Source organism: Puma concolor, chromosome B4 (assembly GCF_028749965.1).
Source record: "Puma concolor isolate L17-30 chromosome B4, mPumCon1.1.hap2, whole genome shotgun sequence".
In the NCBI taxonomy this organism is placed as follows: Eukaryota; Metazoa; Chordata; class Mammalia; order Carnivora; family Felidae; genus Puma; species Puma concolor.
Window position 1 is genome coordinate 66255654 of NC_141673.1, and position 27835 is coordinate 66283488.

The window sequence follows — 27835 nt, forward strand, 5'->3', positions numbered from 1 at the left end:
TTCCTGGGCCCTGGTATCCTTTGTGACCTGTGCCTCTCCATCCCCATCATAAAAGCTCTGGCAGTAGCTTCTGCCCAGGGCATATCAGATGTCCCTTGATCTGTTCCCCGATATTTGGTCTACCTGGGGTCTCTCCCCAGCTTCTGGCTATTGTTGAGTCTACTTTGTTTCTACCACTGCCCAGTGGCCTCTAGTCACCCCCACCTGGTCCTCTGAAAATGCAGAGCCCCAGCAGTGTCTCTGACCATCCTCTCTACCTTCCTTTAAGCTTCTCCCTCATCGGCCTCATGGCTGGCTCTTCTTTGGCCCTGCCTGTGGGGCTGCTCCTGAAGGGACTGTTCCTATAGACGGCGGGCCTGGCCCAGCCTCCCTGCCTGTTCACAGGCCTTCATTTTCCCCACAGGCCTCCACCGCCAGCCCATTGTTGTTCGCCACCAAGCCAGGAGTGCCGCACCACCCAACGGCCCCCCTCGGGCTCCAGGCCCCCACTAAGGCCCTCTTGGTGGCAGAAGCACTTCAACTCCCAGAGTCCTGCAAGTCCAACCCGTGGACCTGGAGCCCTGGAATTGGCTGAGGGTGCAGCAGAGAGCTATGCTGCTTTCAACCCAGCGTCTACCCCAGTGCTCAGAGCTGCGCGTGCCTGATGTCAGGGGCACTGGGCCTGACACTCCCCTGGTGCCTCTAGTACTGCACTTTGCCCCCAGGATCTTCTTTTCCTAAAAGGTCACCAATGGTCAGCTCAGGGCTGGGAAAAATCATTTCCAGCCTTAGCCTATACAGGGGCCCCTAGGCCCTCTGTCACTAGGCCAGAAGGACAAAAGGAGAAAGCAACTATTCCTTCTGTTTTTCCCCTTCCATTTTGCAGCTCTGTGGTCAGCTGTGGTCTGGAAGTATCCAGACTTAGGGAGCTCCAGTACCCTTCCAGTCACAGATCATATTTTACCAGGAGCAAGGCCCACCTAAGCCTGGGCCCCACCCAGCTGTGCCCCGGTGATAAGGGTAGAGGAGAGATGCCATGCCACGCTTACTGCCCTTGGCCCTTTCCACTCTAGGCTGACTCTGTTCTTGTCGAGGTGGGCAGAAGGGTAGAGGTTTTCCCAGCCCCAACCCCAGGATAGCTAGAGAAAGGGTGTGCTATCAGCATCCTCACTTCCTTTCCACAGCAAGGGTTTTTTTTTGTTTTGTTTTTTGGGTTTTTTTTTTTGTTTTTTGTTTTTTTGGCAGGGGACAGGGGGCATGGTGGTCTTAGCTATTTTCTCAGTCTCCTGCCAGTTTCTTCTCAGCCCCTGGAGGGGAATACAGGGAGCCACTTCTTTTTGTACATGTACCACCTCCCTTCTCCCGTGTACATAAATCCCAGACCTTCTTTCTCAACAAAGGCTTGAAGCACCAGGCCTGACTCTGTCTCCTTTTTCTGAGTGTGGGGGACTAGGGTGGCCATTTGGCCTGACCTGAACCGTGGAGACAGAAAGGAGGCTGCATGGAGATGCCCCCTGCTTGGGGGAGGTAAGGGCAAAAGCTTGGGGAAGGGGAACTGGGCTGGGTGGGCTCCAACCACACAAAGGGAGGCTGGCCTGTCATGAGACACTAGTGCTCTCTGCTGGCCACACGTGCACCTGCCCAGTACCCAGCCTACCCAGCAATATATGGAAAAGATAAAAGAGCCACTGTCCATGTTATAAATATTATTTAAAAAACAAAAACAAAACAAAACAAAACACACATACACTGGGTCCCGGGGCTGAAGGAAGGAGTGGTAGAGCCCGAGGGCCCGGGCAGGCAGGAGCAGGTACTGGTGCTAGAGGGTAAGGACCCCACCTGTCACCAACCTGTCATTCTTCCCTAGAGGCCCCTTCTCACATTTCTCTACTGGCACCACCCACCCCACACGGCATACCAATCTCTGGTCTGGGGCTGAGGGCAAGGACTGCACTAGTTGCCCGGGAAGTGGAGGACCCTTAAACACCACAAGCAACCTCGGGAGGTGCCAACAATGGTGTGTTGGGGGTGGGGTTACTTGAGGAAGAGTGGACACAGACCAGACTAAGAAAGGAGTCTAGTGCAGATGGTGAGGGTGACCTAGGATCCACAGCCTCACACAGACCCGAGGCCGAGCAGCTCGTCGGGTCACTGGTGGTCATCCAGCTGCTGCAGGAGTGTCCGCCGCCGTCTTTCCAGCTCACCCTCGCTCAGCTCACTTTCCGACGTGTCCCAGCCCGTCTGGTGGAGCAAAGGCACAGCTCACCCACAGCCTCCCCCGAGGGCCACGGAGGTCTGGAGAGAGTGCTGACTGGGTTGGGGTCAGGTGCCTGCCTCTCACCTTCTCCTTCTTGATTCCAAAACCTGGGGAGCGGTTGGGGAGTTCTGCCCGCCGGAGCTCCCTGTCCTTGTCCTGTTCTGGTTCTTTCTCATCACTCTCCTTGCCAGCTTTCTCCTCAGGGTCTGTCTCGCTCTCAGGACTGTTCTGTAAGAGCCCAGAGCCCACCTGCTCAGTTCCTGTGAAGGACAGCCCGGGAGGCGGCTGAAGAGCTCTCTCAACATGGCAGGGCCCTGGGTTGAAGTCCCTTCTCTACGCACCGACTTGTGTCTTCTCTTCTTAGTTTTCTTTTTTGGTTTCTTGGCTTTCCGAAGGCCATGATCTGGAGATAGAAAATGCCCAGTAAGTCTCACAGGAGGAGGGAGGGCTCATCCCTTTCTCTGCCATAGACCTCATTCTTTAGACAGGGAGCTATCTGAGGAAGTCTCTCAGTCCAGTTTTCCTTCCTTCTCCCAGTTCCTGCCTGGGCAGGGATGGGACATTCTTCCTACTCGGTCCACTCCACCTCCAACCTCAGGGCACTGGCTGGGCTCCCCAGGGGCCTTCTCTCATCTGAGTCAACTCTCCAGCTCTCAACTGCTTACCTGATCCAAGGAGAAGGCGAGAAGATGGGGAACCCCGTCCTCCAAGGGCAGCACCCCCACTTTCAACCGAATCAAGTGAGGAAGAGGGCTCAGAGCCTGACTCCGAGGGGTTCCGCCTTCTCCGTTTGGGGGGTCGGAGAGACGGCGGGGGCAACTCCTCCTCTTCCGACTCAGAACCCTGGGCAGATCAGCAGATACATGTCAGGGCACAGGTTCTCTGGCCTCCAGAAGCCCTCAAGTCTAGGAACTGGGGACACAGGTGGATCCAGGGCCAAAGGAATTTTCAAATCTCACTCGAGGGGGAGGTGATGTAGGGAAAAAACAAGAAACGTGGTTCTTATTTCCCTAAGACAGTCCAGCCTCCCTCCACATCCCTTCGGCCCACCAACTCACTGATGGCGAATGGGAACGCTTTCGATGGTGCTTCTTGCCCTTTCTGCCATGTTTTCGGCCTTTGGTGTGGAGGTGCTGGCATTCAGTCTGGTAGAGGCAGAAGGAGCGGTGAAGGCGGCACCAGGGTTAGCCCCAGGAAGGACCCTGCACCCTAAAATCTGATTTTGCCTCCTCCTCTCAGGCTAGGGCCTCAGGCTTCTCCAGGACACTGTCAGACCTCCCCTGGTTGTTCAGGGAAAGGAAAGCCCCAGGGGAAGGAGGAGGCCACTGGAGTCTCTGTTGAGCTGGACTGGGTGTTCATAATAAGCCTTGGACAGGGGCAGGGGGCCAGAAGCTCTGCCTCACCTCCAGTACCTGCAGGAACTCCCGGAAGAGCCGGATCCGCTCCGACTCCAGGGTGATCTGCTCAAAGGCTGAGTCGCACACAAAGCGCTCACGGACCTTGAACGGGAGAGCACTGCTGATCAGACCAGCCCCGGCACGGCACGGACACCGCCATGAGCACAGGGCAGGGCTGGGGCAGAGGAAGGAAGGGAGCCGAAGCTGGCCGCGAGCTGTGCTATGACTGGGGTGGGCCCCCAGTGGTGGAGAAGCACCGCTGCCCTCAGGACTGAGGGGGTGGTGTTTGGTGCCAGGCTACGGCCCTGACCTCTTCCCAGGCAGTGCCCAGCTCCAGAGCAGGCACGGCCTGCCTCAGCATGCTTCGGAAGGCAGCTTCCCTGCGCCGCATCCTTCGCGCCTCCTCCTTCTCCCGCTCTCTCTCCCGTGCCTCTGCTTTCTCCAGCAGCTGAGGGCAGAAAGGACGTAGAACTGGGTCACCCAGGAGGGTGGGTGCCCAGGCCCCACTCAAGCACACCATAGGTCGAGGGAAGCTGGGGTCTGAGCTCCTGTAGCCATCCCCTGAACAGGGGGTACAGTCACACGGGGGCAGTGAATGAGAAGGAATGGAACGAGACAAAGGGATGAGTTTGAGAATGGAGCCCTGGCTACAGCCCCGCCCTGCCCGGCCCCTCACACTATTGAAGGTCAGCTTGATGTTGCCTGCGTCCAGCGCAGCAGCCCTCTTGTCAAAGCTTATGACGTGGGCGAAGTCCTCAAAGGCTGTGTTCACCTCCACGCAGAAGCCCCGGTCCTGTGGGCACAGTGGCACATGAAGCAGGGGCCAGCACGGGCCTGAAGCCTGAAGCTGGCCTCCAGGGCTGGCAGAGGGTCAGACTACAGAATGCTCTAGAAGTCCCCCAGCCTCCAGAAGAGACCCACAGGACTCAGGTGCATTTCTGAAACCAAGCTGTCCAAGTCCTCACCATCTGATGATTAAGCCTCCCATGCCTACCCTTGGTTTGGATGTCCCAGGGAGCTGGACAGGGGCGAGGGGAGGGGGGGCGTTGGGTCACACGGGGAGGGGGAACAGGGTGTGTGTGTGCCATGTCTGCTGACTGATGCCTGGGTTTCTCACAATTAATTCTTTGTTCCTTGGGCCTAAGGCCAGGCCCCAGGGGGGGCCCTCCAGCCGCTCAGTAACTTCCTTGCACTCTCAGTCAACACCTGCTGGCCCCATCCTCTGGCTCAGTTCTGGAGTGCTTACTATGTGCCAGGTACCATTCACTTCGCATACGTTATCGCTTTTAATCCTCAGTATCGAAATTTAAGCATAGGTCCTGGCCTCCTAATTTTATGTGGAAGGAGAAACCAAGGTTTAGAGAAACTACAGCGCTTGTCCACGGTCTCACAGCTAGTATGTGGCTGACAGAGAACTCCACCCCAAGTCCTTCTGACACCAAAGCCCACAGATTAAAGCACCACACCCACACAGACCCTTCAGTCCACGGGGGAAAGAGAGGCCATCAGGTGTGCATCTCCAGAACACTACTAAAAATACCTTCCCTTCTTGAAGCACCCTGGGCCAGGCTCAGGGCTTCACATCTCTGCCTCCCAACACATTAATAAAGCAGAAGCTTAGGAAAGTTATCTCACTTGGCCCATGTCAACCTGGTGAAAAGCGGAGCCACTGGAGTTGGAGCCGGCTGGGGCACCAGCCCAGTTCCCTCCCCTTCCTTCCACACCGCACTCACTTGCTCTGGCTTTCGTGTCCATGCACAGCACGCTTTTCTTTTCTCTAAGTTCTTACTTGAATTCCAGTTAGTTCACATGCAGTGTTGTATTCGTTTTCAGGTGTACAGTATAGAGAGCATGCTCTTGTTTATTCCGAGGGCACTTCCTCAACCCATGCTCCAGCCCTTCTTAAACACACCAGTCTCTCTCTCAGGGAAATGAAAGCTCCGATCTCACCTCTCCACTGGCTCCTTCCATCAAGCTCATACCTCGCTTAACCGGGAACATCCTGTCCACCCTGTTCTCCCCTTCCTCAAGCTAACGACCTCTGCTTCTTTCCCTTTGACTCAAAATCTTTAAACGCAGCACGAAAGGAAATGAATACACATTTATTGGGCCTACTATAAGCAAGACACTTACAAATACTACCACTTCTCACAACTGTGCACAGAAATTATCTCTATTTTGCCGATGAAGAAACTGAGGCTCAGACATTCTATAACTTGCAGAGATCTCAACCAGTAAACAGGCAGGAGTCACCTGACCCTAAGGTCTGTGCCGTACCTACTACTCTACCCTCTTCACAGACACTACTTTCCTAAATGTGCTCATGTCCTCCTCATAGCCAACTCCAAGGGCCCCTTCTCAGTCCTCATTTGACTGATCAGTCCTTGCACCTCTGCTGCTCACTTCAACACTGTCCTCCTGTCTCTGACCTCTTTTAGTGCCTCTCTTGCATGTGGTGTTCCCCTGAGAATAGCATTCAGTCTTTTCAATCTACACCGTCTCTAGCAATCTCAACCCCTACCTCCCTCCTGATTTCAGACCCATAATTGACCGGATATTTTATAGAAACTTCAAATTAAGCAGATCCCAAGAGGGTTCATTTCCTGTGAGCTACCCCCCCACCCCACCCCTACTCCCATGGATGTCCCAGGCCCAGATCTTCTGGCTTCCAGCTGTTCCAAGTCCAAGGCTCTTTGCATTATCCTATTGGGTGAGAGGTGCCCTCCCAGTCTGCAGGGCTGGTGGATGGCCATAGAGACTCCTGGGCTCCTCAGCCTTCCATAGGCAGGAGCTCAAAAAGGAGCAACAGAAAGGGGAACTATCTAAAGCAGCTTCTTTCTCAGGAGATGTGGCCAGACAGGACTCAGCGAGGACCGGATTCCTACAGGCCTGTCAGCAAAGACCAGCCACTCCGTGGCTAAAATGTAAGCATCCAATAAAATTTAGCTCTCCCGAGATTAAATATTTATACTTTACATGATAATCCTATTTAAAATACGGTATTTGCTTTATTCCTCCCTGCCCCAGGTTACTTTTGAGACTAATTCCCCAAATGGAATTTCTATTTTCTCCAGCCTCTCTCTGTCCATCCTACTTCTGAGTGACTTTAACCTACTGATTTTAAACTTCCTTTTTTTTCAACAGCAGAAACATTTTTTTCAACAAAAATCTTACGTAGAACCTCAATATATAAAAAAGAAGCTGCTGTAGTTAGAAACAGTAGAAGGAGCATAAAGTCCCTCCCCGCACTCAGCTCCCCTTCCCTGTCCCAAGGTGCCCCCAAGGAAGCTCAGGGGGTCTCAGAAACACAGCTGGAGCACTACAGCTCTCCCTCATCTGTTTTCCCTGTGGAGCTCTAGCTTGTCTCCTACCTAGATTACCTCCGGACTGGTCTCCCTGCCACCTCCTGCACCTCTAACCCTGCCTCCAGAGTCCCATGCTGCTCTAACCTTTCTACCAAAGGGCTCCAACAGCAGGGGAGAGAAGGCTGGGGTGAGTCAGAAGAGGATGGCTCGAACTCAAGATGTGTTTAAACCACTTGCCACTAGGACTTTCAGTGTCCCAAAGCTTCAAATACTGTCTTATCACCATCAATCCCTAAGGACACAGCACTGAGTCTGAGAGGTACTACTCTACACTCACCCAGTGGCTCTTCCGGGACACCATCTGACCCTGGCTCCTTGTAACTTATAAGATAAAAATCCAACTTTCTTATTTTAGCATTCAAAGCATTTTATACATAGGGCTCTACTTCCAAACTGGGGTGTGTGGTTCCAGAGAAACAGAGGAAGCCACAAGACCATATGGTATGTCTTACCTAATGGTAAGTAACTTTAAAACGTTAAGTTTATATTAAAGGGAGAAATAATGTGGCATTAAGATGCAACACCTGAATCTGTAAAGCAAAACACCGGATTTCAAAGAAATGTGTGTGCAGTGGGACATTCCTAGCTTTGGTCTCAGACCCTTTTCACCCCAGGTACCAAGTTATTCCCCTCAGTAATTAGGTGTATGTTGGTGGAAAACTCCCCCATTTTTCAGATGAGGAAACTGAGGCTGAGGAAGGTTAAAGAGCCTGCTGCAGGTCACACAACTAACAAGTGTCAGTTAAGCTAGACTTGTGCCCCAAGTAGTCTGCCTCCACGGTGCTGCTCCTAACTGCCGGGCATACTGCCTCCCCAGTGCATTTGCATGTTCTTGACTTCCACAAAGAAATATGTTTTCCTTAGGTTTTCTCCTTCTGAAACAAAAGGCTCTCTTATAGTGTCTCTATCACTTCTCTACCTTTGATGGACACAAACATTGAGAACCCTCTCTCCAGTGTCAGACAAGCAATGTGCATGCACAGCAGTAAATGGCAGCTGAACTCGCTGCCATGCCAGGGAGGTGATAAGGAGTGACGTCGATAAGGATGACATGCATGGCGTCTCAGCCTGGGTCCACTGAATGCCTTGCAAAACCAGCCAGTGCTGCCAGATAATCCACATTTTGTTTTTTTGAGAGAGAGCGCGTGAGCTGGGGGCCGAGGGGCAGAGGGAGAGAGAATCGTAAGCAGGCTCCACACTCAGTGCACAGCCGATGCAGGGCTCAATCCCACAACCCTAGGATTGTGACCTCGGCCGAAATCAAGAGTCGGGTGCTTAACTGAGACCCCCAGGTGCCCCAGTAATCCATATTTTTAAAAGAACTGAAGACTCAGATTTTTATGTGCAACCTCCCTCCCAGTTTTAAAATATTAGCAACAAATTTGAAAGTTTTCTAAAATACTGTACAGGCCAGAAGGAACACATCTGTGAGCTACCAGTTTATGATCGGCTGTGCCATGGCCTAACGTGCCGTGGCCTCTCCACTCCCTTGCCTCTGCTCCTGTAATATCCTATGCCCAGGACCTCCATCCTTCTCCACCTACTTGTTCTTAAAGGTATAGTTCAAATGTCAATTCTTTGGGTTCCTGTCTCTGTAATAGCGCTTGCCCCTCTGTGTAATAGGTGTCATGTCTATCTTCTATGAGATAGGAAGGCCATGAGCTCCTTCTAGATAGAAATTGTACCTTACTTATTTCTGTGTCCCCAATGCACAGTAAGGGATCATAGTAGATATCTGCTGAACTGAGCTGCAATGCTCCTACAAAACAGGACTTATCAGGAAGTCCTGTCCAGAGAGTGTGCCCTGCACCCAGCTTGCATCCACCCACAACCCCAGGCCTCCCTCACCTTAAGAATGTCCTTAATGATCTTCTTCTCATCATGGAATCGTGCCTTCAACTCCTCCACATAGAACTTGAACAAGTCCAGAGGGGTGGAGCCTGCGGGGGAGGGAGGGAGGGGGGCCTGGCGGGCGGCAGCTTCCCAAGGCCTGGGGGTGGGGTCGAGGACAGGACGAGGGAGTGGGGGTGCAGACAGGCTGGCAGGGCAGGAAGCCAGGCTAGAGAAGGGGGAGCCTGGCTGCCTTACCCGGCTGGCCCAGCATGTTGGCAAAGCGGACATCAGTGCTGACCGCTGGGTACAGCTCCATCCAGGTGGACATGGAATGCAGCTGCCCTGTCTCATGCAGCTCATCCAGGAAGGTCTGAGCAGAGAGAGGCCAGTTACAGGGAGAGTGAGACAGGGAGAGAGGCAGAGCCAAAGACACGAGGAAGAGAGGAGATGGTAGGGAGAGGTAGGAACAATCCAGATTGAGGAAATGCGGGCAAAGGAGGCAGAGATGAGGAGATACAGATGGAGAGGCAGACAGCAATGCAAATGGAGAGAATGTAAATACAGACAGGAATGAACTAAAACTTGAGCAGAAGCTGGGCTAGAAGGCAGAGAAATAGAAACTTGTCTGGAGCATGTTCTTCCTGTAGTTTTTGCTTTCAGCTTCCCAAAGTGATACATCTCAGTAACCCGCCACCGCCACCACCACCACCACCTCCAAGCTGGGGGACAAGCTAGCTATGCCTATCTGGCTCCCTACCAAAAGGAAATGAACTTGGCTGAGCTGCCAAGCTATGCCTTTAGGGTGCTCTCTGCTGGCAGTTTCTGGGTGGTGCATACATCTAGTCTCCCTAGAGGGGCAAGGCCCAGAGTTGAGGGGACACAGCAGGAGCAGAACTGCAGGCACAGAGAGGCCTCGTGGAGGTAGGACAGGACGAGACACAGATGAAACAGTGGGCCTAGCTGAGACGAGGCAGGGCATGGGCAAAGAGGTTATGGTCCAGAGCAGAGCAGAGTTCCAATCTAGTGGGCAACAAAGATACCTGGAAGGCCTCCCGGTTCTTGCGTTGCTGACGCCGCTCCCGAAGGCGGGCCCGCTCCCGCTCCTCCTCCTCCTCCCTCTCCAAAGCTCGGATGTGCTCCTCAAAGCAGATCAGTGCATCTTCCTTGTCCATGTCTAAGTGCGGGGGGGGGGGGGGGGGGAGGCTCAGCCTGTACCGCACTAGTGGGACACCCTCACAGACCCCAGCACCCCCAGTGTTCAAGGATGCTGCCTTGGTAGATGCCAGGGTCACCCAGGGTGGTGGGCAAGAGGGCCAGAGGGCTATGTGGGAGAGCTGCTGGAATGGTGGTTCTGGGGGAGGGTTCATTCATGTAGAAGAAAAAAATTAGCATGTATTCAGCTCTTGTGAATTCAGTTACTGGAAGCAATCATATGAAACCAGTAATCTCAGGATCTGAGGTTTTCTAGAACTGGGAATCAGTCAGACTCTGGTGCAAGTTCAGAAGATAAATTTCTGATATTACCAGTGATTACAGGCCAACAACAGCTCACTGTAACACACGTGACCAGTTAAGGCCCACAGTGCCATGACAATTTAAGACTATATTCACATGAGTTATAAAAATCATCTCCTGGTCTTCTGACACTTATCCTAGAGCTCTTCCTCCAAGGACATACAATGTCTAGGTCAACAGTGGACACCAGAGGGGAGGAGGGAGTGACCCAGCATTCTCCATCTCCAGTCTGGAGAGTGGGGTCCCAGGTCTGTGAGGAAAGGGGAAGGGACAGGCAGGAACGGAGACCCGGGCTTACTCTGCAGCTGGTGGTCCTGAGCAAAGCTGGGGTTATCCATGAGGTACTGCTGGGCCTGGGACCATGTGGTTTGAAAGTTGACACTACTCATCCCATCCAGGATGCTCTTCAGGGCCTGGATGTTGCGGCGCCGGAGCTGCTTGGCCTGTTCCTGGGGAGCCACAGTGTCAGGGTCAGGGTAAGGTAGGATAGGTCGGAGCTACTCAAGTGGGCCTGGACAGAAGAGCATTCAGGGAAGGCAGATAGCTAGGGAACCTAGGAGGGCCAGACTCCAGACTTTCATGCTCCCAGAAAGGGGAAGGGGCACAGGTTACAGACCAACCCCTCATAGATGCTTTCTTGCCCTCCCGTACCCAGGCTATAGGCCCAGACCAGAAACAGGGAGATGTGCAAGTGCCATACCAGCTTCTGAGTAAGGAGCTGGGACCCTGGGACAGTGGAGAAATGAATGGCCAGGGTCCATAAGGATGCAAAGACATGAACAATCTAAAGTGAGACAGGCTAATGGATCCAGCCAGTGACTGTTACCTTCTCCTTCTTGGCCAGGAAGAAGAGGACATCATCATAAACCTCTTTTCGATCCCTCTCAGGGACCACAGCCCATACCTCCAGCTCCCCAAAGGTCTGTTCTGCCCGCCTGTGGAGTATATGGCCCATGGGTAGGTAAGCAGGGAACAGAGACCCTGGGCCCGCATGTTCTCAGGGTTCCCAGGCCCCACCCCAGCCAGGCCCCCTGACCGGTAGCGGGTGGTAGAGGTCATGCGTTCGTGCTGCTCCAGGAAATGCTGCAAGGTCTGCTTGGCCTCCTTGGCCCTTAGCCGGGCCTCTTCCTTCTCCTCCTTCTCCCGCTGCGCCTTGTAGGCATTGAATGCCTGCTTTTTCTCACTCAGTTTGGGCAAGGCACTGGGGTGGAAGAGGGTGGGAGCGGTATGGGGATAGGGGAGTCAGCCTGAACCACCCTGCACAGCCACCAAGCAGGGTCATGGCAGACAGATCTGAGTGAGGGGTCCATGCATGGGCACAGCAGGCTGCAAGGAGGCAAAATGGGTCTCTGGGATGAGGGGAGGGGTGGGAGGCAGTCAGGGGAAGACTGGGCTCCAAGACACCGCTAACACTGGGCCCTTTTGCTCAAGGTGCAGTCAGGCCTCCACCCTTTCCAGCCCCCTCACCCCAATTAATTCAGTTCCAATCAATTCAATTCAACAAGCATTTATTGAATATCTCATATCAGATACCTTTCCCCTCCTCCTCCAGGAGGCCCTCCAGCTTCTTTTCCCTACACCCTTGCCCTTCTATCGCTCTCCTGACTCAGGCCCCCTTGGGGCCTGAGTATTGAGCTGGGCTTCTCAGGGAGGCCCTAGCCCAGCTGCTCTCACAAACATGGTCTGGAGGGCCTGGCTCCCTCTGCCCAGGCCTACCTGTAACGGGGGTCGGTGACCACCATCTTCATGGCCTGTTCCCACGAGGCGTTGGAGGGGACAGCCTAGAATGGAGCAGGCAGGGGTCACGGGGCCTGCCCACCTCCAGCCCCCTCCAGGCCTACCCTGGGAGCCCCACCCCCGCACCTTGTCCCTCAGCAGCTCCTTGAAGGCCTGCTTTGCTTTCTCCCGGTTGCTCCAACTGAGGCCAGACCTCTCTGGTTCTGGCTTTGATTCCTCTTCCTCCTGCTGCGGTGGCTGATGCTGTCCAGCAGCACTGGGGGGCAAAGGGGACTCAGCCACAGCCATCTCCCAGTCCCCACAGTTTCAGTGCCCTATGCGATCAGCAGCATACCACCCTCTCCTGGCTCCCCAGAGCAGCCCTTTTCTGCCCTTCAGAGGCCAAGCCCAGATCTTCACACCCTTCCCAAGAGGCCTGGCAGAATTCAAGGGTTGAACTAGGTTGGGAGCTCGAGGCCAGTATCTGGAATGTCTCAGGGGGCAGCCCTCACCTGCTGGGGCCCTCCTCCGGCTGCTGCAGAAACCCTTGCTCCACAGGCTGGGCAGCCTCTGACATATCGCAATCTTCACTGCCACCTGGCTCAGGCTCTAGAAGGCCCAGAGGCATAGGGGTGGGGCCGGGCGGCACAGGTGGGGGCTCAGGCTGGGGCTGAGGTGGCTGCGGCTGCTGCTTCCTACAGATGAGCCAGAAGGGCAGTGTCCACAAGTAGAGCAGAGACAGGGAGAGTCGGACCAGCTGGTCTCTATCCTGCGAAGGACTGGGGCCAGAGCAGACCACTCCACAAGGAGACTGACAGCTGGCTCTTCCACGGAGCAGGGACCATGGAGAGAGGGTTCACTCCCACCCCTCGGGTGGCCCCCAAATTTGGACGGATAGGTGGGCAAGTCACTCACCCTGCAGCCTCTTGTTTGACTAGAGCTGCAATGGGAAAAGATAACGTGGTCACAGGGTGGCAAGTGCCACCCCCCAGAACCACAGCCCAGGCCCACCCCCTCCTCACCCTCCAGGTCATCCAGGTCCTTGGGCCGGGTCCAGCGAGACTCCTTACTCTGGTTGTTATAGTAGTAAGGTTTGCCTGTGTCTGACTTGTACTCTTTCCAGGGACACTGAGACAGCAGCAACTGCAAGAGGATGGGCAGAGGACATCAGTGGACTGGGCATGCCCTCTAGCCACAATTGGGGGAGCTAAGGGGATCCAGTGAATAGAGGACGTAGGAGTTTTTAGTTACCACCTGGCCTGGCACAACATGGGGGAAGGTAGATTTCCTGAGATCCTAGGGAGGTTGGGGGTTGGTTAGGGATCTTGGGATCAGAGGAACTATGTGTATGGTTAAAGACTCAGGGGAAGCCAAGAACTTGGAGGGGTCAGGGCAGCTGAAAGGAAGGGCCAGAAAGCCCCGCTCAGGACCTCTGCCTTGGACTTGAGCACGCTGGGCTTCTCCCACACGGACTGCTTGTCGTCAGCATTGTAGTAGTAGATGCGCCCATCAGGGGCCACATGCTCACTCCACAGGGCCCTCTGGGGAGGGGGGGGGGGCACAGAATGGTGGTCAAGGCTCCTTTCCCAAAGCTTCTCCTCCTCACCCCAAAGATTTAACCATCAGCCCCCCAACTTTCAGCCTCTCAACCCAGAGACCCCTGAGCTGGAAGAACTCACCGGAGGGCCTGTCCCAGCCACAGCAGCTAGAAAAGAAGCCAAAGGAAACATTAAGTCCTTGCTCCAATCCCCATCTTATCCCACCTATTCCTCCCTTACTCCAACCCCAATAAATATCCCCTGGTCCCATCAACATCCCAGGCCCCCTGGCATCCCAACAGGCATGATCCAGGGTGGGCTCTAGTCCATGTTCCCCTCTCCCCTGTACCCCCCAACCTCCGAGCCTGGGGTGAGCAGACCCCCAGAAGACTCACAGCTGGCTGTGTCCGCACCCGGAGCCGTCTGCCGAAGAAAGAGGAGGGGGAAGGGTTGGGGCCAAGCCCAGTGGCCCCCAGGACCCAGGCCATGGGGGATGAAGAAGCAGGCCAGGCCAGGATCCATGTGTCCTGCTCCCAGGGACCTCTGCTCCCTAATAGGCATCCCCCACCCTCTGGGGCCGTGGCTCTAGGACCCTAAGGGGAACTGCATAGCAGCTCTGTTGTCTTCCTCAGGTGACAGTATTTTGTTGAGTCAACCTCTGAGACCCCTCTTCCATAGTGGATGCGAAATGCCACATCCTAGCCAGACTCTACTATACTGAGCAATGGCATAAGAAGGTACGGTGAGATCCCCAGGTGCCGTTTCTTCCTTCAGAGACAAAGAAGATGTGAAGAGGGGACTGTATTCGAGTGTCCACAGTGCTAGCTCTGCGACAGTAGTGTCAGCCATGAATGTGTTCCTTAAGGAAGCTGGGCACGGCGAGAAGTAACAAGAGAGAATGTACATGCCGCTGGGGATGACCGAGAAACTAGAAGAGCAGAGTACATGGCTGGAGAGGAGGACTTGAGTGTGGGGAGTGCTGCCAGGACCAGGGTGGATCCGATGAGAAGAGGGAAAGAATGGAGGCCATATCCCTGTACTTCAAATCAGACCCACAGGGCTGCAGTGCAGAGCCTGCTTCCTGCTGGTCCCCAGTGCTTACCGCTGCGGTGACAGGCACCGCTGGCATCAGCATTCCAGGCATCATGGGAGGTACCATTCCTGGTATCTAGGGATACAAAGAAGACAAAAACCAGCTACCAAGGTGAGGGCAGGCACAGGCTAGGCAGGCTCCTGAGAGATCCCATTTGGGGCCATGACCTTCACATGGGCACTCCCTCAGACAATCCCCGGCTTCTGGGCTCTGGCCTAGCCGAAGAGTGTTCTCCAGTCATTCAGCAGACAAATCCTCATGGGCCTAGCCAAAGCTCCCTCTCTTCTCCCCTTACTTTCTGAAGTCCAGATGCCCACTCTAACCCCTACCCCCAGCTAGGCTCACAGGTTTTCTGAGGCACTGGTGAGGAGAGAGGATTGATTACCTGTGTGAGTGGTGGTGGCGCCCCCATTGGTGGAAGCATTGGGGGCATGATGCCAGGTGGCATTGGGGGGATGGCTGGCGGTCTCTGACTCATGGGAGGTAGTCCCATCGGAGGAAAGGGTGGGGGGATTCCTGGAGGGGGCATCTGAAAATGAGGAAAGGAATGGATACTGAGCAGAGAAGGCACTGCCTTGACCTATCAGGGAATATCGACTTGTCTCCCACCCTTCTTGACCCTCCACCCCAGCTCTGAGGCAATTTCAAGGCTTTAGTTTGAGAAGCACAAAGCATAAAACTGCCTGCTCCTCACCACTGAGAAAGACTGATAACTGGGGGGGAGGGGGAGAGGGTCTTCTGGGTCTAACAAGCAAGCACACAACTTCTTCAGAGGTAGGGAAGGGAGAGGGAAAAGGGAAGTGTAACTGCCGCCAGACCGTGGCTGGAAGGCTCCACCTCCTCGCCAATTCTCCCCAAAGAGGCCTCTCAGAGTAAGGGCCACAAGGCAGGACTCCAGGTACCCAAATCCCCCAGTCCCCTGCCTCCCATCCCTTTTTCTCCAACTCTGTGTCCACCAGCCGCTATTTCAGTCTGCCTTCTGTGGCGTATTGAAAGAACAGAGATAAGGAGTAGTGAAAGAGAAAGGCAGCCCTGCCACGCCCTCACACTAACAGGGTCTTTTCCCTTCCACTTCTCCTACCCCAGCCCCACTGCATCCCAAGGACAAAAAGACAAAGGGGGAGCTGTCAGCGTTATGGACTGGATGCTTAACAGCAGCTCATCCCACCCCAATGCCCAAGCAACACCACCCCTTTACCAAGGGCAGCAGAGAGGGCATTACACAAAACCGTGCTGGCGAGGCAGCAGCGCTAGGCACTGGGGAGCTGGGGGTTGCAGGCTGGAAAAGCCAAGCCCAGGGAAAGACATGAAACTTACGAAGGGTGGTGGCATCATGGGGGGCCCCGGTGGGAAGGGGGCAGGCGCTGCTGGGGGCCGGGGACCAGAATCGGGAACCGACTGTTGAGGGAGAGAAAAGTCATAGGACCCAGGATGGGCAAAGAGATGGGCTTTTGCAGAAGGGAAGCAGAGCGGTGAGGATGAAAAAGGAGCACAAAGTTCAGAGAAAGGGTCTCCTGGCCCAGTTTCCTGCCCATGCCCAGCTCTGAGCCCTGGCTAGGTCTACTCTCTTCCACCAGCCAAGAGCCAGCGGGCCATGCCCCTTCAATAGTCATCTTTAGGGGCACCTGGGTGGCTCAGTCAGTTAAGCATCCGACTTCAGCTCAGGTCATGATCTCACAGCTCGTGAGTTCAAGCCCCGCATCAGACTCTGTGCTGACAGCTCAGAGCCTGGAGCCTGCTTCAGATTCTGTGTCTCCCTCTCTCTCTGCCCCTCCCCTGCTCATGCTCTGTCTCTCAAAAATAAATAAACGTTAAAAAAAAAAAAAACTTTTAAAAAAAGTCATCTTTATTTTGCCAAAGCCACAGAAAAGATGGAGGCAGCTGTACCGCAGGCACAGACTAGCTCTTCCCAAGGCTTTTCATCCATTCTCCCGTCTGTGGGCAAAGGCTGAGCCTCCCTCAAACCTTCAGCAGAGGCCTCTCATTCCCAAAGTATCCCGGGAGGAAGTGACCTCTTTTCCCATTCCCCTATCTGAATTCACCCAGTTAGATTCAAACCCAAAGCCCTGTGAACAGTCACTATGCCTTCATAAGCACTAGCCTCCTCTCTTCACTGCCAGCCTCCTACAACTGGCCTCATCTTTAGTCACTCGCTCACTCTGAGACCTCCCACTCCCAATCACCCCCTCCTCTTTAGCTCTACTCCCCCTCCCCTATAGATCCCAAACCCATCTCCTGTGGCTGATACTCTGAACAGCCTAGGTCTCCCTGTCCTACACCTACCGGCTGCCACATCCCATCCTTCAGTGGTTGGCTTAAATATCACTTGCTCTAAAAAGACTTCCTGACTATTTAAAGCAGATCCCTTCCAATTTATTCTGATTCCCTTCTAAGTTTCTTGGTGCGTATAACAGTTTTGTAATTATTGTTATTATCCCCTTACTAAAGTATAATAACATTCCATGAGAACAGGGATCATATCTGACTTGTTGAAAGCTGGACTCCTGGTACCTGATAGTGTCTGGCACATAATGGGTACTCAATAAATATTGAATGAATGTAAGAAAGAACAAATGAAGGAACAAACACCCCTAATTCTGAAAATTCATTCTATAAATATAGCCCCACATGGCCAAAATTACGTAAGTGTTTCCATTCCATATTATTCGTAAAAACAGACTGGAATCAGCCCAAATATCCATCACAAGGTAACTATGAAATTATATGCAAACATACAATGGAATACTATATAGTCATAAAAACACGAAGATGCTCATTATCTTGATATGAGCAATCTCTAAATACGTTAATAAGTGGGGGGAAAAAGCAAAGTACAGCAAAGTTGGATCATTTGCATGAAAACTGGAGAGAAAAGATGACATACAAGAAATCAGTAGAAGGGGGACAGAAGTGGGAAGGGAAATTTCTCACTGTATGTACACCCTTTGTAACCATGTGATTATACCCCCTATTCAAATATATATATATATATTTTTTTTTTTTTTTCAAGTGAACTGAGGCTTGGAGATGCAGCCAACAGCCCTGCCCTTCCTCCTTTTTGCTTGAAGGTTAGAAGGTGTCAGGGAGGAAGGAGTTCTATGGAAAGGTGGTAGCTGGCTGAAGAGGAGACACCTCACTGCTGCCCAATTTCCCTACTTACCCAATGACCCCTATGCCAAGAAGGCTCAGCATTTAAAGATGTTTTTTAATCTCTACCTCTAGCAATATCTGTCCTTCCTTTTTCCGCTCATCTTGTCCTAAGGAGAGAAGGGCATAAGCCAAACTATTCCAACTTGAATCACCTCTTTCAGTGTTCACCTACTCTGGCCCTGTATTCAGACCTGCTCCTGCTTGCGACTGTCCTTAGCGTGAAAAATCAGAAACTAATCAATATGGGAGGAAATCCATTTCTCTGTGCCACACTGGCCCTGGGAGGTCTGACCTCCCAGATGCTGCATAACCATCTTTGGGCCCTCCTAGGCTCGAGTTGCCCATCTGAGATTGGCACCACCAACCATACAGTTGTCTAAGATAGAAACCAGTGAGTCATTCTCCACACCTCCCTCTTCCTTGTCACTATGTCATGGAGTCCTGCTAATTGTGCCTCATACACATTTCTTGAATCCATCCACTTCTCTCCATTTCCTCCTCCACCCTACCACCCCTTTTTTTCATCCAACCTCCTGTAGTAGTCTCCTCACATCCGCTCCAATCAGCAGCCATAACAAGCTCATCAAAATGCACCTCAGACCACGTTACTCCCTGCTTAAAATTCTCTGACGGCTCTCACTGTTCTCAGGGTGGAGACCAAAACCCCTACCCAAGGCCTGGAAGGCTGTGGGAGGTTTGCTGTGCCAGCCTCATCCACGCTGAGCTCCTGGGTTTGTGCTCCATCTGGCCACCCTCACCTCCTCTCAGTTCTCCCATGTCAGGCATGCATCTTTGCCAGGCACAACTTCCTGCCAACCCCATACACCTAGCCTACAGGTCTCACATCCGTCAATCACCGCCTCCTCAGGAAAGGCTCCCTCCCAACCCCGTGGACCAGGCTAGTCAGAGCCCTCTTTTACATGTTCGTGTACCATGTACCCTCCCCCTTTAGCAATTACCCACTGGAATTTTACAGTTTTTTGCACAATGCTGATTGTAGGATTATTTTAGGTGGCACTAATAAAATCCAAATGCTGACACTTAAATTATGACACTTCATCGATTTTAAGAGGTTATCTGTGGGGTGCCTGGGTGCCTCAGTCAGTTAAGGGTCCGACTCTTGATTTTGGCTCAGGTCATGATCTCATGGCAGGAGATCAAGCCCCATGTTGGATTCGGCACTGGGTGTGGAGCCCGCTTAAGGTTAAGACTCTCTCTCTCTCCCTCTCCCTCTCTTTGCCCCTCCCATACGCAGGCACACACGTAGTCTCTCAAAAAAAAATTAATAAAAAAGATGTATTTTGACAAGAAATGTTAAAATGTGAGTCTCAGAATCAATGAAATTATCTGCTGCCTCCACTAGGCCTTAAACTTTAAGGGGCAGGGACTTTGCCTGTTTTTGCTCACTCTGATATCCTATCCCCACTGTATTTTCCTCACTGTCCCTGACTGGCACACAGTAGGTGTTTATGTTTGTTGCCTTAATGACTGAATGGTCTTGGCAGGTCCCACAAAACACAGCCACTGGTAAGGCATGGTAGTTACTCAGGAACACAGAATGGCAGATCTGGAGGGTATTCTGGCAACCACCCAAGGTAGTCTCCTTTCTCAGATGAGAAAACTAAGGGGGAATTATCAGTCCCATACCCCGCCTGTCAGGGACAGAGCCAGGACTGGATCCAACCTGCCCTCCAGTCCTATCTTCCGGGCACAGCCCTTGCCACAGGAAACAGGTCTGTTTTTTTCACTCTAGCATATTCCCCACTCCCCCTGTGGTTAAATCAGCAAGGATCCAACGTTCCCTTGAGGACTAGTGATGACTCCCTATTGCTCACCCCACAGAGTCCTACCTAACATTCAAAGCCTTTCAACAACGCTCTTCCACTCTTCTTGGTTCAGCCTGACTCCATGGCTGCCCTCCTCTTTGCACAGCAATTGTTAGGTTACGCCATGTGTTCCTCTTATTCCACGGTCTCTATTCAAGATGATCCAATCCTCACCCCCTTCAGATTACCTTTATGATTATCCTCCACACATATACACACTCCTACCTACTTGCGTCCCCTCAGGATAAATGCTGCACTACTTGGCACCAATGACCTGCTACTCTGTGGACGTTTGCTGGGTGTTTCCCACGGGACTGCCCATCTCCCTATTCAGGAGATTTCTCTATATTCAGGGATTATGTTTTCTCCTTTTAAGCCTCCTCTTGAGTGTCTAGTCAGGGCCCTGCATACAAAGTACTGTGATCAAATGCAGGCTCATCCTTCACCTTATTAGATTTTTGCATACTGGAACATCCTAAACAGGCAAATGTGTGCATGTGTGTGCATATGCTCAGGTACATTTGTATAAATTCTCTGGGTAAAGGCAGCCTGTGATGAGAGGGACAGAGGCTGGCAGAGGCTGTCTATATGGCTGGGGAAAGGGAACTGGAATCAAATACTAGCATGGGAAAATCTAAATAATAGAAAAATGAGCTGTATATGACCATCTTTAACTTGGTATATGTGCTGCCGAAGCGAGCACTGACCATCTTTAACTTGGAATGGAGACCCCTGGCCGGGATCCAGATGCTGGACTGTTTTGGACAGTTCCCGCAGAGGACAGAGCAATGGAATGAACATAAATTACCATGGAAATTCCAAAGCCCTCCCTTTCTTCAGCTTCCCCTGTGCAATGTGTACACTTTCTTTCCTGAAACACCACTGCCCCTATCTCACTCAGTGCCTGTACAACTTTGGGTCTTATTACACTTTGGGGTGAGACTCTGAAGTAACTCGTGTGAGAGAGGGATATAGGAAATGGGGCTAAGAGATCGAGATCCTGTGTCTTCCTGGAACAAAAACAGATTTGTGGGCTGGAGAGATATGATGAAGAGACAATTGATCATCTGATCATCATATGTTCACCTGGGCCAGTGGAATCACCCCCCCTCCCCCACCTCAAGGTGCAATCAATTCTCAGACTTCACATCTAAGGGGCATCTCAGAACTAAAGATTCAGAAGAAAGAATAAAAAGAGAAAAGAGCAAGAATGGAGAGACAGAAGGAAGAGCATGGAAAGAGGGATGAATATCATCTAACAACTAATATTTATTGAGTGCTTATTATTAGCCAGATACCATGCCAAATACTCATTTAATCCTTGCAACCATCTAAGAGGTTATTATTATCCCCATTTTATAAATAAAGAAACTGAGGTTCAGAGAGATTAAGTAACTTGACCGAGGTTCTAAGAGATTAAGTGGCAGAGGCAGGTTTGGAATCCAAGCAGTCTGACCCCAAAGCCTGTGCTTTCAACTACTCCACCGAGCTGCCTCCCAGCAAGGATGGTGGTGCCACAGCTATTTCTTACAAACGGATTCTCCTGTTTTCTTTTCACCCCAGTTCACACACAATCCTGAAGGTTGGCCTGGTCTGACTCACTCCCTAACGGGATTTGTGTTGGAAAACGAAAGCTGAAGGCACACCTCTCAGAAAGAGTAGCTATCATCAAAAAGAAAAATGCCATGGAGGCTGAGACCAGCTGACTACCCCACAGTCTACCTGCCTCAGCTGCCCCAAACAGCACGGGCCCCTCCCTGTTTTCAAGACCATCCTAGTCCCCACTCCTCTATACCAGCCTTAGCATTCCTACTCCCCAAAGAGACTGGCTGTCTCACTAGAAAACACCTTCCACTGCTTCTCTCTGATCTGCCATCCCCTCAGGATGAAGACCTCATTCTGGTCTTCATTTTCTTGGGTTAGGTCTCAACCTCCTCTGTGACTTCCAGAGTTCTTCCGTCTCTCCAATAGGATTCCAGAGGCGCTGCCTAGCCTGCTCCAGCCCTGCACGCTTTGTGCCTACCATCCCCCCACATCCCAGGGGATTTTCTGCAGCCCCAGCTGAAGGCCTCGCCTCCATCTTCAGCCTTCTTTCCCTTGCTTCCCCACATCCTAGAACTCTTTCTCCTGAACTCTTCCCTCAAGAACCACCCCATTTTGAAGCTGGAAAAGATCTGGGTATCATTCTCATGCATTTTCCTTGTTGCTTTTTTAAAAACCGATGGGAAATCTGAGGCCCAAAGAAAGGTAGTGACTTGCCCAAGGTCACACAGAGTTGTTACACAGTTTGTTGATGGCAGAGTCAGGGTTGGGACCAAGGGTCCTCTGCTTTCTCGTTTCTTGGACTATCCAGCACTGGATGGGGGCGGAAGCCTCTCTTTCCTCAGGAGACAATGCCCCCTCCTCACCTCAGGAGACAATGAGGGGGAAACGAAAGAGAGGGGGGTCTCCAAGTGGTCTTACGGGGTATCCTGGCCTCCAGAGGAAACAAGCACTGGGTCTGGGGAGGGGCGTGTTGCACGCCAAATATCCCAGGAGGGGAAAGTGTGGCCCCAGCTTTCCCCTTATTCCTCGGTTCCCACATTCCCACCCCCTCTCCGACCTTTCTCCAGAAACCCACCCTTCACTTCTTCCCTTCCCCCTCCTCACCCAGTACCGCAACTCACGTTTCACTCAACCCCCCTCTCCCCTCACCCCGCCATCCTCCATCATGGCCTCCCCGCCCCTTCTCCCCCAAATCCCTACTCCCCTCCCCCTCCCGGGCTCCCTTTCCTAACCCCTCATGCCCCTCGCCCTCCCCCGGGGTCCCGGGTACCCCCGGCGGCCTCCCCGCCCCCCCGGCCCTGGCCCGAGCCGCCGGGGGCGCTGTGGGACCGCCCCGGGCCCCCTCCACCCCCGCGCGGGGACGTTACCATGCCAGAGCCTCCGAGCAGCTGGGCCGGCTCGGCCCACCCGCCAGTAAAAGCCGCTCTGATTGGTCGGGCCGCAGCCGGGAAGGCGGGGCCAATGGGGGGTCGCACCCCTTGGTGGCCGGGGCTCCGGTCGCGCCCGCGGACCAGCCGGCCCTGCACCGGCCCGGAGCGCCCGGCCCGGCCCCGCCCCCGGCGCGGAGAGCCTGGCCCCGCCCCCGCGCCGCCAGGTCCGGGGGCCGCCCACGGGGGGCGGGGCGCGGGGCGCGCCTGCTCCGGGCTCTGACTGGCGGCTCCAGCTGCCCAAGTTCGGCTGCTCCGGAGGCCAGAGCGCGCGTCCCGGGCCAGCTCCGCGCGCGCCGGCAACTCTCCTGCCTTCTTGCCCTTCCCGCCCGGCCGCCTCCAGACCTGGGCGCGTCGCTTCCCGGCGTTAGCCGTTCGGCTGGCGCGTCCGTCCCGCACGGGCGCTCGGAGCGGCTGGATCCCGTGCGCTCGCTCCCAGGACCGGGGGGCTGGACCGACGTATTCATTCTGACTGTAGGGGTATCTTTGCACCTCACAAAAAAGTTTTTTTTATTCGTTGAATACTTGTGTTTAGCACTTTTAAATTCATTCGTTGGGTATTTGTTGAGCATCTGTTAGGTGCCAGGAACTGTTCTGGGCACTGGGCAAATGGCAGTTTAAAAAAAAAAAAAGCAAACAGATCCGCTGAAATTCCTGCCCTCGTACGTGCTTCTCACGTGAGCCTGAACTTTTAAAGATTTGGTTCCCACCGAGCGATGAAAGGAGAGGGGGGCAATCATTTATAGGCGTTACAGATGTGAGCTAAATACTGTGTTGCCCACGCGGATAAGGGAGTTACAACCCAAAGCTATTTAGTGAATATGCAGAAGGTCTCAGGGCTACTGACCGGGCTCCTGCCCGAAAGGGAGATGCACCTTCTCTCCAAAGCCTAGATAGAGATGCTTCCATTTTCCTTTATTTGTCAACACTTTGCTGAGCCTGTGCTCTGTACTTGGTGCTGTGCTAGGTGCTGGTGATTCAAAACTCTGAGCCGGGTCCCTGCTTGCAAGGGGCTTAGAGTCTACCGGGGAGAGGTAGAATACACTACCAACAGGAAGCAGAATTCCTAAATTAAAGGAGACAAATAGGAGGAAAGGAAGAAGGGTTCATGGCGGGGGAGGGGGGGGGCATTGTAGAGAGGAACTTCATTGGGGGCCTAGTCCTGTGGTTTTCAAACTTTATTACTAAGACCTCTGTGCATAGCAGAAGTGGTCAGAGTTTCCATAAACTTATCAATCACATTTTATTTTAATGTTTTTCTTTTTTTTTAATTAGGTATTTCTTAGAATACGTAGGCATCTATTTTAAAGGATCAAATAATTGTATGAGATTTGTTCATAAAAACCGCAGAGCCCTGCCTCCATCATCTCTCTCTGCCCGGAGGCAGCCATTTTTAGCTCTTTTAAGCTGTTTCTTTTGGCATTACCTTCATTACCCTGGCCCTCCTTCAGCTGCATCCCTCCCAGGGTGAGGAGTCCAAGGGGGACATGCCTATCCAAAGCCCACTTACCCCCTTATAGGCCATATTCTGAATATCTGGAACCCTGGATTTCCCTGCCCAGCTTACTTCCTTGCTGATGATGTAGGCATCCCTAGTCCTGAAGGGTAGCCAAGGGTCAGTTACTTGAGCAAGAAGCAAGAGAGGCATGAGCACAAGCTGAGGTCTCTACGGGATCCCGTGTGAGGCTCTCTCAATGTAGGCAGAGGAAAAGAGTGAGGCAAGAGCTAGGGGCTGGGGGCTGCTGTTTTTTAGACTAGAACTCTGAGAATTCCAAAAATTCTAATTTAGAACATGTCTTTCCAGGTCCTTATGAAAGTACATTGGTAAAGTTAGGCATTTAAAAAAAATTGTTTTAATATTTATTTACTTTTTGGGAGAGAGAGAGCGTGAGCACGAGCTCGGGGGGGGGGGGGGGTGGCACAGAGAGCGGGAGACACAGAATCTGAAGCAGGCTCTAGGCTCTGAGCTGTCAGCACAGAGCCTGATGCAGGGCTCGAACCCAGAAACCGTGAGATCATGACCTGATCCGAAGTTGAACATTTAACTGACTGAGCCACCCAGGTGCCCCCTAGAAGGTATTTTATTTAACAGTTTGTTAGCTTAATATGTAACATTAAAATATTTGAGTAATTTTCCCATTTGTACTCTTGTCCCAGCTCCCGCAAATAATAGAGGCAGATTGGAGGATTTAACTTTTTTCCCTTCAGATCTCCTCCCCTGCCCACTGATACCTCATTCTCCTCTCCCATCTGTCAAATTTAATTCAATAATTTTTGTTAGTTCAGTTTTCACCATACTGACTTCATATGCTACTTAGAGTTGAGTCATGTAAAACACTTTGATTACTCTTCCTCTCTTGAACAACTTTTGATTTTTCCTGGGATTAATAATTATCTTGTTTTTTTCATTTGTTTATGTTTTCTTTTCTTTTTTTTTTTTTTTTTGAGAGAGAGAGAGAGAGAGAACATGTGAGCAGGGGAGAGGGGGAGAGAGAAAGAGAGAGAGGGAGAATCCCCAGCAGACTCCACACTCAGGGTGGAGACCAATGTGGGGCTTGATCCCACAACTATGAGATCATGACCTGAGCTGAAATCAAGAGTCAGTTGCTCAACTGCCTGGGCCACCCAGGCACCACTCATTTATTTATGTTTTCTATGTATTTATCACAAACTCTGCCCCCAAATCCTCACCTAGTTGCCTAAATCTCTTCTCAGACTATGTAAACACAGCAGAAATTCTATCAGCTTCTTCTTCTTGAAGATATCTCTGCAGAGTCTTCTGACCTGCTCCAATCTGAGTGTTTATCATCAACCCTTGCTACACAGTGGGCAACCTGGCATCTCCTCTGTCATCTTCTTGGCCTTGTCTTTAAACTTTAAATATATTTTATCTGTTCTTAAAACAGTTTAAAAATATATACACTCAAATGTCCTACGTGTTAAATTTTGGAGTTCATCAAAACAGCCTTGTTGAACTTGAATGATTTTATAGCACTGAGATATCATGAAATTGAATCTATAGATGTACTCTAGTAAGATTTGCTTTTATCTGTTTTAGACAGTGAGGTTCTACAAAAGGCTTTGCTTGGAAAAGGAGGTTGATTTTAAAAAAAAAAAAAATTTTTTTTTGAAGTTTATTTATTTTGAGAGAGCAAGCGGGGTAGGGTCAAAGAGAGAGGGGTGAGAGAGAATCTCAAGCAGGCTCCACACTGTTAGCACAGAGCCCGATGCAGGGCTCCAACTCATGAGCTTCCAGATCATGACCTGAGATGAAATCAAGTGTCAGACCCTTAACAGACTGAGCCACCCAGGTGCCCCAGTTGGCTGCTTTTTAAAATAAAAAAAGTTTACAAACATCTTTCCTGGACTAGTGATCACCTAAGTGTGGCTCTTAAACTATGGTGAAGGTGTTGCTGCTGGCTACAGAGCTGCACGGGAGAGGAACTTGGAAGAGGGAGCATCCTAGTGGGAATGAAAGTAGGGAAGACTCGTCATCTGAGAGAAGAGGAAGATTTATTTCCTCACACCCTCCAGTTCCCTCCTGACTAACTTCTAGCCCTTTTTACTACTGTCTGCCTACAGTCCCTCCACAGTCTTGGGCATTAGAAAACATGACATTTTAAAAAATCAGCTTTATGAGGTATAATTTACATATAACAAAACTCACCAATTTGAAGTGTACAATACAGTAAATTTTCACACACGTACACAGTCATGTAACCACCACCATAATCCCAACATAAAACATTTCCTTCACTCAGAAACTTTCTTTGTGCCCCTTTGCAGTCAATCTCTTCCCCCTTGTCTGGCTCCTGGCCTCTCCTGATCTGGTATTTGTCACTATAGTTATGTCTTTCTAGAATTTCGTATAAATACAATCACAGTTTGTAGTAGTTTGTGTCTGCCTCTTTTCACTTAATACAGTGCTTCTGTGATCATCCATGTGGCTCCCTCTATCAGTAATTCATTCCTTTTCAATGTGAACTAGTATATTTCACTGCATAGGCAGACTACAATTTGTCCTTTCACAAGTTGGTAGCCATTTAGGTTGTTTGCAGGTTTATGCTTTAACAAATAGAGCTGCTTATGAATATTTGTGTATAGGTCTTTGTGGACATATGTTTTTACTTCTCTTGGGTAAATACTTAGGAGTGGGATTGGTGGATTGTATGGTAATGTGTATTTAACTTTTTAAATAACTGCCAAACTGTTTTCCAAAGAGGCTGTACCATTTTTCATTTTTCACCAGCAATATACAAGGGTTTCATTTTCTCAACATCCTCCTCAACACCTGGTATCGTCATACTTTTTATTATCTGGCTCATCCTTCTCAGATTTTACATCTGGTTCTGGTTTTAACTTGCATTTCCCTAACAACTGATGATATTGAGAATCTTCTCATATTTGTAACACCATTGTACATCTTAGCTAGTGACATGTCTACTTAAATCTTCTACCTGTTTTAAAAACTGGCGTGTTCTTCTTGTAATTATTGAGTTGTAGTGATTTTTTTATATATCCTGGGTACAAGTCTTTTATCAAATATATGTTTTGCAAATAACTTTTTTTCTAGTCAGTGGCTTCCATTTTATTTTCTCTTACGTCCATGTGTGTGGTGTATATTGGATATTTTTCTTGTAACATTTTTGTCTGGTTTTGGTAGCAATATAATACTAAACTCAAAAAATGATTTGAAGGCTCCTGGGTGGCTCAGTGGGTTAAATATTCAACTCTAGATTTCAGCTCAGGTCATGATCTCACGGTTCGTGGGTTCGAGCCCTGCCTCGGTCTCTGCACTGACAGCAAGGAGCCTGCTTGGGATTTTCTCTCTTTCCCTTTCTCTCTGCCCCTTCCCAATGAGTGCGCATGCTCTCACTCTCCCTCTTGATAAATAAATAAACTAAAAAAAAATGATTTGAGAAGTGTTCCCTACTGTTCAGTTTTCTGGAAGCAGTTTTATAAAATTGTATTTTTTTTCCCCTTGGCAAAAATTAAGCCATCTGGGGCTGGATTTTTCTGCAAGGGAAAGGTCTTTAATTACAAATCCAATTTCTTTGGTAGATACAGGGTTTTTCAGGTTTTTTATTCTTTTATGAACTTTGATAGGTTACATCTTACAAGGATTTGTCCATTTCATTCAACTTACCAACTTCCTTTCCATGAAGTTCTTTCATAATACTCATTATTCCCACGT

The 27835-nt window shown here is 51.2% G+C and overlaps 2 protein-coding genes across 18 annotated transcripts in view; one reads left to right on the forward strand and one right to left on the reverse strand.

The window, feature by feature from the left end:
* FMNL3 (formin like 3) overlaps nucleotides 1-1392 on the forward strand; it is a 53996-nt gene extending 52604 nt beyond the window's left edge. For all 6 annotated transcript variants that reach the window (XM_025930141.2, XM_086713458.1, XM_025930143.2 and 3 more), the window contains one exon: nucleotides 404-1392. In XM_025930141.2, the coding sequence (XP_025785926.1) occupies nucleotides 404-492 (89 nt within the window). In that variant the 3' untranslated portion in view covers nucleotides 493-1392. The remainder of the gene's footprint in view (nucleotides 1-403) is intronic.
* A 278-nt stretch (nucleotides 1393-1670) lies between these two features.
* On the reverse strand, nucleotides 1671-22747 carry PRPF40B (pre-mRNA processing factor 40B). 12 transcript variants are annotated; one of them, XM_086713463.1, is made up of 26 exons: nucleotides 22582-22747; nucleotides 16011-16091; nucleotides 15079-15222; nucleotides 14703-14768; nucleotides 13996-14023; nucleotides 13742-13767; nucleotides 13493-13603; nucleotides 13085-13205; nucleotides 12978-13002; nucleotides 12575-12841; nucleotides 12210-12339; nucleotides 12063-12127; nucleotides 11383-11547; nucleotides 11173-11281; nucleotides 10645-10795; nucleotides 9872-10005; nucleotides 9087-9201; nucleotides 8847-8938; nucleotides 4310-4426; nucleotides 3944-4081; nucleotides 3649-3735; nucleotides 3295-3381; nucleotides 2902-3079; nucleotides 2578-2639; nucleotides 2321-2464; nucleotides 1671-2220 (listed from the first exon to the last, which is right to left on the reverse strand). In XM_086713463.1, exons 1-26 carry the CDS (start codon nucleotides 22582-22584, stop codon nucleotides 2128-2130), a joined length of 2739 nt encoding a protein of 912 aa, XP_086569589.1. In that variant the 5' UTR covers nucleotides 22585-22747; the 3' UTR covers nucleotides 1671-2127. The 12 variants fall into 12 exon arrangements, with proteins under 12 accessions (XP_086569589.1, XP_086569597.1, XP_086569590.1 ...); XM_086713471.1 differs by having other exon boundaries at nucleotides 3640-3735; nucleotides 12575-12757; nucleotides 13133-13205; nucleotides 22582-22746; XM_086713464.1 differs by having other exon boundaries at nucleotides 3640-3735; nucleotides 13133-13205; nucleotides 22582-22746.
* Between the last annotated feature and the right edge of the window lie 5088 nt (nucleotides 22748-27835).

Coding starts and splice junctions, on each gene's coding strand:
- PRPF40B (XM_086713462.1), bottom strand. Junction 12,128..12,209: donor AGGAGCTGCTGAGGGACAAG/GTGCGGGGGTGG, acceptor GCTCCATTCTAG/GCTGTCCCCTCCAACGCCTC. Junction 4,082..4,309: donor TCAAGCTGACCTTCAATAGT/GTGAGGGGCCGG, acceptor TTCTGCCCTCAG/CTGCTGGAGAAAGCAGAGGC.